This window comes from Anomaloglossus baeobatrachus, chromosome 3 (assembly GCF_048569485.1).
Source record: "Anomaloglossus baeobatrachus isolate aAnoBae1 chromosome 3, aAnoBae1.hap1, whole genome shotgun sequence".
Lineage (NCBI taxonomy): Eukaryota > Metazoa > Chordata > Amphibia > Anura > Aromobatidae > Anomaloglossus > Anomaloglossus baeobatrachus.
In genome coordinates this window covers 403,926,594-403,942,131 of record NC_134355.1, presented here as the reverse complement: position 1 = coordinate 403,942,131, position 15,538 = coordinate 403,926,594, and the positions used below count along the sequence as shown (strand labels likewise).

Here is a 15,538-nt window from a genome sequence, read left to right as displayed (position 1 = left end):
GTTCCTTGGCCTGGCGTCCCTCACTGCTCTGTTGCATACCCCGTCACACCTTGTTCTGGCTCTCATTCACTTGTATTGAGAGTTTGTGATATGAAGTCTGACTTTCAGCCAGTCAGAAGTTATGGTCACATAACTGCGCCGGGGGACTGGAGCGACGACGAAAAAGATAAAAACGCAAGAGGGTAAGTGGACTTAGGTTTATTGCACCACTCCAGAGCTGATAAAAAACAAACCCTGGAGTAGTGCTTTAACATATTAGGTGGACGAAATACATATGACACTTTTACATGACAAATAGCATTGACAGTTATAAATTATCAGAAAGACATTAAAAGTATCTGGCACATCATAAGCATTATATTTTTGACCCACCTTTTCAAACTCTTTGTCTTCTGCATTCTGCTCCTCTTTAGATTTTGATGAATGTGTAATACTTTCTGTAGTAGGGTCCAAATTCAATGATTTTACATTATTACATGGCTGGTCTGTAAAGCTGAATTTCCTCGCAATTCCTGGAGACTCACAACTGTAATCTGGGGAAAATTTTTTCTTTTTTTCTGGAATTAACTTAATCATCTGGTCAGGGATAGAAGATGGGATTGGCTCACTAGGAAACAGACCTTTATTCATGTTAATCATAAGTTCTTCCAATTTGTTTGAATTTTCAGAATCTGGTGGAACATGAAAGATTTCGTCAAGCTGGGAAGAGATTAATTTTGGACGATTTGGCTCTAGCATGCTCTGTTCACCGAAAGATGATGAAGTACTAAAGGTTTCCTGATTTTGGGTGATTCCTATATTGCATAATACCAAGTCATTGTCAATAAATTCCTCTTGTTTTTTGTGATTCCCCTTGATCATTAATCCATTTTCTTCTATTTTACTCTTTACATTAAAAAGATCTAAATCTGGAATGTGTTTTGCATGCTTGTTACTTTCCCCCAAAATATTTGCTGATTCACTTACTTCACTCAATTTATCCTTTGATACATTCCTACTTCTGGCTACTCTACTTACTAGAACCAATAAAGGATCTTCAGCAGAATCTTTTGTATTTTGATTGGACTTCTCACAAGACAATTGTGGTAAAACATTGTCTAATTTGTCCTCTGTGTTGGTAACACCCAAGATATTTTGTTTGGCATAAACATCGTGATCAATGGTTTGTATAATTCCTGCACAACCTTTGAGGTAAGTTGTTAAATTACCAGCTTCTCCTGTGTTACGTGATTCAAAATCAGGTACTTTAGAATTCTGAATTCTTTCAGACACAGAACTGGTAGATGTTCCTACTAAATCATCACTACAGCTTTTATTGGTAGAGGATTCAAAAATTGCATTTAAGTTATCAATATGAATTGGGCTTTTTGTTTCATAGTTCCTCGAATCTTCCTTTTTGGTTAGCATATCAGTGATCCTAAAACTTTCAGTGTCAGTGTCATTTGTTTTGCACAAAAAGGGACTCTTCTCTTTGCACAATGTACTATCCTCTGTTAAATCTGAATCTGCTTTCTGAATGGTCCTATTTTGTGGCTCTATGACATCTATGCCCAAAACTGTTTTAACTTCATTGGAGGAATGATCTTCAAGCTTTTGCTCAGAGTTGGGATCAAACTGGGTTTCCGATTCAGAATCATGCTTGGAATGCATTTCAGACCTTTTGGTTGTAGAGTGTTCCATAATCTTTGCAGCACTTTGATCATCAATTTGATAGCAATTCTCTACTTCAGTACAGGTTTCTTTATCTTCAAGTTGCAAATTTGCAATGTTACATTTAGCACTTGTACTCTCTTTTCCCACAAGAATGCTTTCAGGATTCGGATTAGTATTATCAATTTGAGATCTATGGCTATTAGCCTCCTGTTTGAAGGCAGAATCGTCATCAGTAAAATTAGGAAACATAGAGGTAGCTTCAGCATTGAGTAGTGTATGACTTTTATTATCTTTGCAGTTAATTAATTCTGGTGTTTCAGTTTTACTTTCAGTTTCACTTTGTAGGCATTCAGCATCTGATATTTCACATAGACTCTTAGTTCCAATTTGATTGGACTCAGAAACCTCTTCAACAAATGAACATGATCCTATCAGTGTTGTCTTAGAATTCTCTAGACTGATTATATCACTTTCTTCTTGACACTGTAAAGGCTCATCTGCTTCACTAAGAACCTCAGTGTTGGACAAATAATCAGAATGACCAGATTGTGGACACAAAATATTTTCAATTTGAACACTACTTTCATTATCATCACAGCCAAAATTAAATAAAACAGCTTTGCTATCAATTTCATTGTCTTCAAAATATTCATCTGAATATTCTTCAGTGGCTTGGTAGCCCTCCTCACTGTTGTTCTCATCGGTGACAAAACAGTCAATGTCAGTTTCACTAAAACTGCTCTCAACATATTCCTCATCTAATTCTTCATCTATTATGCCTTTATCATCAGTTTCCATGTTGCCAGCCACATCCTGTTCAGCGGTTTCACAATTACTTTTCTCACATTCTTCCTCTACTAAACCGCTTGACAAAGATTTTTCCTTATATATAGAAGTTTGGTCATCTAAACAGGAGTAACTTTCAGAATCTTCTTCAATTATGGTTTCCAGAAATTGCCTTCCTTGCAACATATCAGTGTTTTCAGCATCAATATCAGTATAAAAGTAGGTTTCTTCATCTGAGCTTGTATCACTTTGGGTAGGTGTTCTATCTTCTACGATGCCATTTCCTATTGTTTTCCAAGTCTTTTTAATGTCATCTGTATCACCAGTTTCATTGTCACTTTCAAAATTTCCATCAGATATATCAGAGTCACTGCTGTTTTCCAAATATCCATGAAGCTCAAACGATAAATCTTGCCCTACATTAGCCAGTACATCACAACTGGTTTGATGTGGTGAAATGGCTCCAACATCGTGGTCAGTGTCTTTATTGAAAAGTTCTTCAGCTGGTGTTTTTCGCAGTTGATCATGATAGAGATCTTCAAAAGATACACTGTGTGCTTCTGTATTATCTTTCATAATGCTGATATTTGATGGGCTTACAACTCTTTCTTGATCACTTAAAACATCTTTAGTCTGAAGAAAGCCTTCATTTAAATGGTTTTGAACGTTATCTTCTTGAATTAAATTGTTGTATCTGCTATCAACAGCAATAACAGTGCTATTTAGTTGACATACGTGAGTATCAGTTTTGATGATATCTTTAAGTAGAATAGATTCTGCTTCTTCATATTTAACTGCTGACTGCACTGGATTGTGCTGCACCTTCAATTCACTAGATATATTATTAGTTTCTACATCTTTTAACAATTGAAAATATACTTCCTCATTGTCAGTGATATCTACTGTATCTATAAACTGATGCTGCTCTGTAGTAGTTTTCAGTTTTTCTGTCTGTTCAAGTACTGAGTTTGAATGAGATATACTTTCACACTCAATTACATTCATGTCTTTATCATGTCTTAGAACATTTTTTTTCACTTCCAAATCTTCCGGCAGAGTATCATTGATGCCTTCATCAATTTCACATGAAGTACGCACAATATGTTCAGACTCAAGTAACATGCTGGCAGCTTCATCAAGATCGCCATCAAACAGTAACAGTCTTTCTCCAGTGTTTGCATCAATATAACTATTAATCATGAGATAAGAAATAAACAATTGCTTTGTATGGTGTGGATTATGTGTCAGTTCTTCTTCTGACTTGTTTTCAGAACATTCAGTCTGTTGAACTGTGTGAGATTCATAAGAAGATAGCCATTTTGGAGTATGTTTGGTTGGTTCCAGAATATCTATATTTGGCATTTTGTCCTGTAATTCCAAGCTACAAAGGACTGATGCAGTGTTTTTCTCTATTATACCCGACTGAGCAGCAATATCTAATTGGACTATCTCTGATGTTTCAGGAATATACAACCCAGCAATTTTGTGTCTATTGCTTAGGATCTTTTGAGCTAGCTCAGTAGAAATCATTCCTTGTTGTAAAGATGTTGATATTGGGAATATTTCACTGGTATCAGGCCAAATAAGTCCAATAAACCCTCTTTGTGCCTCTAGGACCATCAACGCACTACTATATGATATCAAACTGCATTGAACAGCTTCATCTACTGTTAAATATTTTCTTGTAGACGGGCAAAGGATTCCACCATTTTGAACCTGTTGGGTTAAAATTCCACAAACTGTTCCATTATCAATAACACCTTGTTCTTGAGCCTGTTCCAAAGTCAGTTGGTTTCCTGTATCTAGATCAATAATACCTCCTGATAACAGCTGTGCTCCAAGTAGCCTGTACATGATTTCTCGGTCAAGAATGCCTTCATGTGCTGCACGTAAAACACTAATTTTCCTTCCAGATTTTAATGTGATTTTGCCTTTATCTTCTGAGTTAACTAAAAGAAGTCTCATTCCTGTTTTCTCATCTTTTACAGTTCTTTGGAAAAGGTCTACTAATGTCATCTTTTCTGCTGTAATGGGATCAATCAAATCTTTGGCCATTTTTTGAATCTCAATGAGTTTTGTAAACATTGATGTTGAAATGATATTTCTTTGAAACAGCTTGTTCACACTAACCTGCTCTCCAGAAGTGGAAAGTTGAAGACAACCACAAGAAAGCAAAGTGTTGATCATTTTGACTGTTACAGTCTCTGAAATTATTCCTTGGTCGTAAGCTGTAATTATAGGAAAATCACTTGAAGGGAGAGATAAAATTATATATTTGGCATGAGATATTTCACGGAGTCGCACTTCAATTTGATCATCTATCAGACCGTGGCTCTGAGCATCTTCAATGTCAAAACATCTCTTGACGAGTGGGCATACCAGGCCAGACACTATAAGTTGCATTTCAAGTAGAAGAATTCCTGTTTCGTAATCAAGAAGTCCTTCTACCATAGATTGGTAAATGGAAAGTATTCTCCCATTTGCCTCATCAATCGTGCCTGACACCACTCTGTCCACCTGGAACAAGATAAGATGATATTAGCAAATATGGCAACTTCAAATGCCAATTTACAATTTCTAAAAAGAGTGCTACACATGCTCAAGATACTTACCACACAAAGAACTAGCTGACTGTATAAGCAGTTCAGATAAAAATGATTTTGTCAGAATCTTGACAGCAAAGGTGGCACAAGCTTTGAACTCAGCATGCATCTGTGAACTAGAATTTAGCTTTAGGACACCGTGTGTTAGTGAGAAGATTGATGACAAAAAGAGTAAGTACCACCTGTAAAGCAAACCATCATGCTATTTGATGCTTGTGATGAAGGGTTAGGAGAGATGACACATGAAGACCCATGCTTGTCATGTTTACAGCACACTGTATAAAACAAACCTGATGGAACAAATGCTGTTAATAGAGATGTCAAAAGGATACTACTGGTAGCAGACCAGCAGACACAAAAACACTTGTGACATTTTGCTAGTCTTTGTCAAATGAGATCTTAGAAAAGCATGACCAGAGTATAGTTGTGGATATTAGGCCAGCACAAATTAGCTTGGCTTCTTAGGTAAACCAACAACATACCCAAAATTAGGGACCAGGTTCCATTTAGGGAACAGTACATATTTCCTACTGTATTATTCTCACTTCAATTACATGCAAAAAAAATCACACAAAATTTGGAAATTGGTTAATGGAATAGAAAAAGAACAAAATGTTCTACAGATGTCACCTTCTGTTCCACCAGTTTATCTACCAGTTCCTTGGCTTCTTGTTGCTGTCTTTTACTTTCTTTTGATAAAAGGCTGTGGCTTTCTTGGAGTGCTTTAATCTGATTTTCTACATGTGCTCTTTCTTCTTCAGTCATTCTGCGGAAAAAATAAAGATAAAACCATTAAAAATGGTTTGTAATTGCCTTGTGTAGTGCTATGTTTAAGGTATTTATGAGAAAATTATGAATAACTCAGAGCTAGATTTTTAGTAAACTTAACTAGGAAAAAAATGTGGACCATAAATAACATTGGTGAAATACCTGTCACCGTGCTTAGCTAAAAGCAACTGTAAAGTCTGAAGTGCATCCGAAATCTCATTCTGCTTTGTGAGAATCTCTTCACTAGAAATCTGAAATAAAAAGATGTACATGTGAGGATTATATAGAAACATTTCTGAACAAAAAGTCAGGTAAGATAGATAAGTTTCTGGCTTGACATGTATCCCTGGTTATATTAAAAGGCTTTAAGAATCAAACTTGCAAAATAATTTATTTTGTTCTACAGGAAAAACAATTCAGTTGTATACATAATGATTAGGGATGATCGAATATCTCAAATATTTGGCAATATTCGGCTTCGCGAATATCCGACAAATAGGTCGCCGCTATGCGAATATTTGATGCGCAATGTAAGTCTATGGGAAGCCCGAAGAGTTGCTGTTCGGCAACTATTCGGGTTTCCCATAGATTTACATTGTGCATCGAATATTCTCAAACAGTTGAATAGCGGCGACCTATTCGGCGAATATGGGCGTTGCCGAATATTTGAGATATTCGATCATCCCTAATAATGATGTAACACTTCTAGACTCCAAAGTGGATAAACACCTAAGATGAAACTTGTGCTATTTATGTCTTATCAGTTTAACAAAAATCGGTCAACTCCCCTGATAGATCTACTTTAGTAAAATCGATCTTCCTACAGAGCATTCATCCATCAAGTCACCATGGCTCGAGATCGAGTGGAAAGTCCATTAATAAATAAATAAATAAAATGTTAACACATGTCATCATTATCTCCCGCCTCAACTACTGCAATATCCTGCTCTGTGGATATCTATCCTTAAATAGGTGATCCAAAGACAAAGTAATTTTTCTCCTAACTCAATATTTATTTCATGTCATAATCTAGGCTTTTCTTTTATACTTGCTTAAAAATGTCCTATCCTTCTGTGACTACGCTAACCACTTTTTTATTTATTTTTTTTTAACTTCTGGTCTAATTATTGAGAATTCCCGATGCACACTGGGATAGTCAAACAAATCGTCAGCAGGAGGCAGAGGGTGCAGTCACTACTGCATTCTCTGCCCACTACCTGAATCAAAGCTTCCTCAGTGATGCTCATTTCAGGGGCTCGTACTCTGTTGTCGGCTTAGATGCATAGTAATTCCGACACCGCTATGTTGAATGCTTACTATTAATCTAAGTTCACAATAGAGCGCACACTGTGCACAGCGCCCAGGGACAGAGCAGGGGACCGGAATTACTGATGATGCTTCATTACAGGGAGGTCGCAGAGGATGCAGCAGAGACCACAGACTGTGTCCCCTGATGATGCTTTCTTTGATATCCCAGCATGCACTGGGAATTTTCAAACAAATTGTCATCAGACAGAAAGTGAAACGAAAATAGAAAAGCAGTTAGATAAAGTAGTGAGGAAAGGATAGAGAATTTTTAAAGCAAATATGTATGAAAAAAAAAACCTTAAAGGGAACCTATCAGGTGCAATATGCATCCAGAAACACGAGCAGGTCTGGGTGCATATTGCTAATTCCTGCCTAACTGTCCCTGTATCTAGAAGCACACATAAAGAGATCCTTAGAAAACGTATTTCTAAAGATTCTTTATGATATGCTAATCAGGCCAACGACTAGTCGTAAGGGCTTTAGTTATTTAATATGGATAATAAACACATATATTTAAAAATAAGAAATACAAATTAGAACTGCTCATAAAATTTAACCAATCACTCCACAACTCTCATATGTTACATCATAGCCACTCTGGGAGCTTTCCATGGAGAAACAGACTGCAGTTGCCATAAACAGGCAGAAATTTAATGGAGAGATAACTGCTTTCTCCTTTCAATCTATGGGCTAAAAATAACTGACCTCCATTGCCCCAATTACATATCAGACATTCAGGGCATATCTTAAAGCTACACTAGGTCCTTAGTGGGAAAACAACCTTTAAAATATGTCTAAAAATCCACTCTTCTTGACTTCGGGCAAGGACATCATGTTATAGCTTAAGCAAACAACTACAGAATGGTTGCAGCTGTGATCAATGGTCACTGCTGTGGCTAGTGATTGGCTGCAGCGGTGACGTGTCCATACAGTTGGAGTTAGATGTGTCATCCAAACATATGACTAATGCAACAAATTACTGGATGCGGAGGTGGTGCAGTCCTCACCGTTTTTGCCACTGGCTAGATGCAGTGATCATATTATGCCCCTGCCAAAAGGCAATGATCAAAGGTCGGTGAATGACTGACAGCTATACGCAGTCTAATTGGCAGCTAAATATTTATTTTTGTTGTTGGGATTTTTTTATTCTTTCTTATTTTACAAAAAAAAAAAGCATTGCCTTTTAAATAAATTGGAATTTGCTACATACTTTTTTTCAGTATTAGGCTTTGTGCGCACTAGAAATGTGAAGTTTCTCAAGAAAATTTCTTGAGAAACTTCTGGGAGTGGAAGATTTCCGGACCTCCGGAAAAAATCCGCACCAAATCCGCATGCGGATTTGCCGTGGATTAGCCGCGAATTTGCCGCGATTTTTTTTCTCATAGGATTTGCTGGGAAATGTCTGCACAAAGATTGCAGACATTTCTCAAGAAATTTTGGCAGCAAATCCGCGAGTAAATCCGCGGGTAAAACGGACTAGTGCGCACATAGCCTTAATGTACAATAAATATTTACAAACTCTCACCAATGACTTAACGGGAATCTGTCAACAGGTTTTTAACACCTAATCTAAGAGCTGCATAATGTAGGGGCAGAGATCCTGATTCCAGCGTTGGTTCCCCTGCTGGGCTGCTTAGTTTAATTTTGATAATATCACTGTTAGGCTGAGGCCACACGGGGATTAGTGCGAGTGCTCACATGACACTCGGCTCATACAGGCAGCACTGCGGGAGCCGAGTGTCATGCGACTTTGGTCCGATCGTGCAATCAGACCACAGTTGCTAAGGGGAGGGCCGGCACTCTTCCGTTGTCGGCTAATGCGAGAATCACACTGCTCTCGCGTTACACCGGTGTAACGAAACTGTAGTGCGATGTTTCTCTCGCCCCTTAGACTTGAATGGGTGCGAGTGGAACAAGATCGCATTCTGCACGCAGCACGCTGCGACTGTTTTCTTGGTCCAATTAGGGCTGAGAAAACAATCGCTCATGGGAGCTGCTCCATAGAGTAATATTGGTCCGAGTGGAATGCAATTTTTTATCACATTCCACTCGCTCCGTATTACTCACTGTGTGTCCTGACCCTTAAATCAGCAGTAAATAATCATTAGAGGACTACTTGGCGTACTGCCAGGTAGTCCAGCATATTCATGAGTTCTGTATAACTGCTAGTTCTGCAACAGAGAAAACATTGATTTTATCAAAATGACAGCAAACTGCTCAGTAAAGGGAGCTTTACACGCAACGACATCGCTAACGAGATGTCGTTGGGGGTCACGGAATTCGTGACACACATCCAGCCTCGTTAGCAACGTTGTTGCGTGTGAAACGTACGAACGACCGCTAACGATCAAAATTACTCACCTAATCGTTGACACGTCGTTCTAATCCCAAATATCGTTGCTGTTGCAGGACGCAGGTTGTTCGTCGTTCCTGAGGCTGCACACATCGCTACGTGTGACACCCCAGGAACGAGGAACAACACCGTACCTGCGTCCTCTGGCAATGAGGTGGGCGTCACTTTCTTTCGGCTGCTCTCCACCCCTCCGCTTCTATTGGACGCTGCCGTGTGACATCGTTGTGACGCTGCACGAACTAACCCCTTAGAAAGGAGGTGTTTCACTGGCCACAGAGTGTGACGGGGACTAACGATATTGTGCGCCATGGGCAGCGATTTGCTCGTGACGTACAACCGACGGGAGCGGGTGCTTTCACCAGCGACATCGCTAGCGATGACGCTGCGTGTAAAGCAGCCTTAAGTGACATCGCTGGAATCAGGGTCTCTGGTCTCAGATGAGGTAGCAAAATACCAGTGACAGATTCCCTTTAAAAAAAAAAAAAAAAAAGTTTGGTAGCTGATATGTTTTTATGACACCAAAAATTCAACAGGCATTATTATTGAGTACTTTATATACAGTATCCAGATACAGTGTTAACCTGTAAAGCATATGCCTTTTGGGCATACCTTTGCTTTACAGAAACCAATAGGTATACTATTTTTGGCATACAACGATATATTTATATCCCTTAAATAGTGACTAAACTATGTGGGGAGATGTCCATCAAAGGATTGGGTAATTCATAAGATTACAAAAATAAAATTACTATTATACTTATTTACTATGCTCATTTTAGTATAAAGGGATATGTCATCAGAAAATGACTTTTTTTTATCAATTTCATTTGTGCCACAAAGCCTAAGGCTGTGTCCGCACTTTGCGTCGTCCTACTTGCAGTTCAAAACGCACCCTCTGGCAGTAATTGATTTTGCCAAAATTGCTTTTGCCCACAAAATAGCGCTAAAAACGCATGCGTATTTACCGCGTTTTTTGCGCTTTTTACATGCTTTTCTATTGCATTTTGAAAGATGCGTTTTGAATATAAAGACACTGCTAAATAAAGTTTAAATAGTCAAGCACAATGAAAAAAGGGGGAAAAAAAGGAACACATATATAAATATTGAAATGATAAAGAAAATAGTTATATTTCATAGAATTATAGCGTTTTTTTACTATTTAGCAGTAAAATAGGATTAAATTTATATTTTTCATTAATTTGTCGGACTATGTGTGTGTGTAAAGGCACATATTCCATTATTTTGAAGTCAGAAAAGCAAGCGTTTTGGAAGTCCAAAACGCCTTGTTTCTGCAGCTAAAAAGCAGGTTAAACGCTAAAATTTTGTCATTTCTTGCTTTTTGCTACTTCTTATTGACTTCAATGTTACCAAAACGCAGCCCAAATGGCAAAAACAATTGACATGCTGCTTCTTTGAACACATATTTTTGCCACAAAATATGCAAATTAAACGCTGCGTTTGGAAACGCAAAGTGCGGACTGGAAATCCCCATTTTTCATAGACTTTGCTGGAAAATCAAAAAGCATGCATTTTGGCATGAAAACGCTGCAGTTTAAAACGGACCCAAAAAGCAGCTGAAATGCAGGTGGAAACAGAAAGTGCGGACACAGCCTTATAATAAACTGACACGTCTGCTTCTCTAGAGCAGGGTTTTTCAATCTTTTAGTTCATGGGTCTCAAATAAACATTTTTTTTGCCTTTTAAGTTCAATACATTACAAATAAATACACAATGAGACAAATTTGTTACTAAACTGGAGTTTGCTGCACTCTTTGAAAAGGACTGTGCAAAATTTGATCACTTTAATGAACACTGCCTCCCAAGCTGCGTCTCACCAACAACTAAGGGCACCTTACAGACGAGGCTAGCCTCACAGCCTGAGAATCGCTTTCCACACCCATCTCACTATCCTCATAGACAGAATTATAACCACAAGTGACACTTATATCTCCCAACGACATCAACAAACATCTGCAAAATAAATGTTCCTACAGTTTATATGGGTACTGGATGTTTTAAGGCAGCTGAGGCTACATGTCATGTAAAGAGAACAAAATAAAACAAAAACTGAAGACAAAAAAAACAAATGAAAACAAAAAAAACAGAATATGTTTTACTTATCTGTTATTGAAAATAATCTAGATATTTCTAAGACACCTCTAGTGAAGTCTCCCATACACATTAGATAGTCCATCAGACAGCTATCTTTACCGACTACTCTATATATATAGAGAAGCACTCGGCACGGCCAAACAATCCAATGTGAGAGCCACTGCAAGAAACTGGCACCAGCTTATCTCCCTACCAAAATAAAGGGAATCTGTCACCAGGTTTACCTCATCTGAGAGCAGCATAATGTAGAGACAGAGACCCTGATTCCAGCAATGTGTCCCTTACTGAGCTCATGAATATGCTGGACTATCTGGACTACCTGGCAGCATGCCAATTAGAACTGTAATGGTAATCAACTGGTGATTAATCGGTGATTTTATCAAAACTACACTAAGCAGCCCAGTAAGTGACACATCGCAGGAATCTGGATCTCCGACCCTTTGTTATTCTCCTGTCAGATTAGTTTGTGAACACCTAGTGACAGAGTTCCTTTAAAGGATGGGCTCTTGATAGTGCAGTTGCTGGATCCTTCTTTCCCCTGACATCAACTGTCAGTAATATCATCATAAACATTAGACTGTCAGCTGATTCAGCAGATACTGACTGGTCCTGCAGGTCTAAAGACCGTGACCTCAGTTTTCTGATATTTAACATCTACAGTGGGTACAGAAAGTATTCAGACCCCTTTAAATTTTTCACACTTTGTTTCATTGCAACCATTTGGTAAATTCAAAAAAGTTCATTTTTTTCTCATTAATGTACACTCTGCACCCCATCTTGACAGGAAAAAAAACAGAAATGTAGAATTTTTTGCAAATATGTTACACAAAAAAACCTTAAATATCAGATGGTCATAAGTATTCAGACCCTTTGCTCAGACACATATATTTAAGTCACATGCTGTTCATTTCCTTGTGATCCTCCTTGAGATGGTTCTACTCCTTCATTGGAGTCCAGATGTGTTTAATTAAACTGATAGCACTTGATTTGGAAAGGCACACACCTGTTTGTATAAAACCTCACAGCTCACAGTGCATGTCAGACCAAATGAGAATCATGAGGTCAAAGGAAATGCCCAAGGAGCTCAGAGACAGAATTGTAGCAAGGCACAGATCTGGCCACGGTTACAAAAGAACTTCTGCAGTACTCAAGGTTCCTAAGAACACAGTAGCCTCCATAATCCTTAAATGGAAAAAGTTTGGGACCACCAGAAATCTTCCTAGACCTGGGCATCAAGCCAAATTGAGCAATCGTGGGAGATGAGCCTTGGTGAGAGAAGTAAAGTAGAACCCCAAGATCACTATGACTGAGCTCCAGAGATGCAGTAGGGAGATGGGATAAGGTTCCACAAAGTCAACTATCCCCGCAGCCCTCCACCAGTCAGGCCTTTATGGCAGAGTGGCCCGACGGAAGCCTCTCCTCAGTGCAAGACATATGAAAGCGCGCATAGAGCTTGCAAAAAAAACACATGAAGGACTCCCAGACTATGAGAAATAAGATTTTCTGGTCTGATGGGACGAAGATAGAATTTTTTGGTAATATTTCTAAGCGGTATGTGTGGAGAAAACCAGGCACTGCTCATCACCTGCCCAATACAATCCCAAGAGTGAAACATGGTGGTGGCAGCATTATGCTTTGGGGGTGTTTTTCAGCTGCAGGGACAGGACGACTGGTTACAATTGAAGGAAAGATGAATGCGGACAAGTACACAGATATCCTGGAAGAAAACCTCTTCTAGAGTGCTCTGGACCTCAGACTTGTCCTAAGGTTCACCTTCCAACAAGACAATGACCCTAAGCACTCAGCTAAAATAATACAGGAGTGGCTTCAATACAACTCTGTGACCATTTTTGACTGCCCAGCCAAAGCCCTGACCAAAACCCAATTGAGCATCTCTAGAGAGACCTGAAAATGGCTGTCCACCAACATTCACCATCCAACCTAACTGGAGAGGATCTGCAAGGAAGAATGGCAGAGGATCCCCAAATCCAGGTGTGAAAAACTTGTTGCATCATTCCTAAGAAGACTCATGGCTGTATTAGCTCAAAAGGGTGTTTCTACTCAATACTGAGCAAAGGGTCTGAATACTTATGACCATGTCATATTTCAGTTTTTCTTGTTTAATACATTTTCAAAAGTTTCTACATTAAGGAGAAAAAATGAACTTTTTTGAATTTACCAAAGAGTGAAAAATTTAAAGGGGTCTGAATATTTTCCGTACCAACCATATGTCTTCATGCCAGCCTTTGTCAACCATCTGCAAATTATCAGAATACCTATAAAACAAAGGATTTGGGGGTTCTAATGCTGGTTTTTGTTAGTGTGTACAAATCACCATTTTACAGCTTACAATAAATGTGATTTATGTGTTCATACTAGTATTCTTAAATATATACTATTTATATATAAGTAATAATCTTTATTGTGTAATTTTCACATTTTCCAGATTATGCATAAAATGTTAAAGACTGAAGAAATTTCAACCTAAATGCCTATGTATTGCTCCAATCTAAATTAATTTCTATTATTAAAAATGTCCTATCCTACGCTGACTACAATACCATTGTTTTGGGTTTTTTTTTCACTTCCTGTTTGATGACACTTTATCTGAGCATCCCAGTGCATACTGTAAGGCCTTGTTCACACACTGCGTTTTTACTTGCGTTTTTTTTTGTGTTTTTGCTGCAGACATTTTTTGAGAAAATGGTTGTAACCTTTCTGCAGACATTCCCCAGCAAAACCTATTGAAAAAAAAATAGCTGTGCGCACACTGCGTTTTTTTCACAAAAACATTCTTTCTGCAGAATTTCTTGAGAAAAAAAATGAGCATGTCACTTCTTTTCTGCAGGTACCTGCGTTTTTTGCCATAGATAATGGTAAAAAACTGCAGTGACCAACCTGTGGAAAAAACGCACCAAAAACGCACAATACTGTGGTAAAAACGCGTGCGGTTTTCGGTGCGTTATTGGTGCGTTTTTTACCGCAAGTGTGCTAATCTTTCAGACTGAACAAATTTCTTGAGAAAAATCCTTTTTCTAGTGTGAACAGAGCCTAATACTCAAAGGAAGCGTCATCACCCCTCCCTGAAATTCATGGGTGCCGCTCGTTTCAGGAGCTGCCCCCATGCTGCCCCATTCTGTCCCTGCTGTGTCATTCCCTGCTTGCTGTGCAGTGTGCAAACTGCACAGTGAAAGCATCCACTCAGTTGCTGGCTTAGATTAACAGAGTATTCACAAAATACTTTATTAGTTAAATAACATAGGTTAAAAGCAGGTTAAAAAACTCATCATGAATAAACAGAACAGGGTGACATAACAAAGGAGGAGATGAAGCATAAACAGATAATGATATTGATCCACTATATAACGCTACTACACAGCAAGATCAGTAGAGCCAACAACACAGACATGGTCAGTGGGCTCAGAGTACCCGGTGGCACGTAGAGACCAGCGCCACCCATGCAAGTGAAGTCATTTGCGGGTGCAGTTCTGGTCTCCGATTGCCGCCAAGTACTTTAGCACCATGCATTGACAGTGTACACTGCTCTGTGTTGCCAGCTGTACTGATCTGAGCCAGCAAGAGTTAACGTCGTCACTGTGCAGATTGCAAATGAGTAGGAAGAAATACAGAAGGGACAGAGCATCTCCTGAAAAGAGCATCACTAATGATGCTGTGACAGTAACCACAGCCTCTGCTTCCCTGATCATGCTTAGTTAGTATATCCCAACATGCACTGGGAATCTCAAATGACGCATCATCAGACAGGAAGTAGGGGAAAAAATCAATAGTAGCTAGATAAAGTAGTCAGGGAAGGTTAGGAAATTTTTAATAAATCAACTTTAAAATTTAGTTTTAATTAGGATAATAAATAGATAAAGTTTTAGACTGAAATTCATTCAGCATTCAGAACACCCTTTTAACTATCTGTAAATATTGACTGGGCTAACAATGCAGA

The 15,538-nt window shown here is 38.6% G+C and overlaps 1 protein-coding gene across 21 annotated transcripts in view; it reads right to left on the bottom strand.

The window, feature by feature from the left end:
• Positions 1–15,538, bottom strand: part of DST (dystonin) — an 879,552-nt gene that overhangs the window by 320,170 nt on the left and 543,844 nt on the right. For 19 of the 21 annotated variants that reach the window (XM_075340270.1, XM_075340271.1, XM_075340278.1 and 16 more), the window contains 3 exons: positions 5,973–6,061; positions 5,673–5,808; positions 373–4,956 (listed from right to left, as the gene is read on the bottom strand). In XM_075340270.1, coding sequence (XP_075196385.1) covers positions 373–4,956; positions 5,673–5,808; positions 5,973–6,061 — 4,809 coding nt within the window. The remainder of the gene's footprint in view (positions 1–372; positions 4,957–5,672; positions 5,809–5,972; positions 6,062–15,538) is intronic. The other 2 variants (XM_075340285.1, XM_075340286.1) reach the window with 1 other exon arrangement.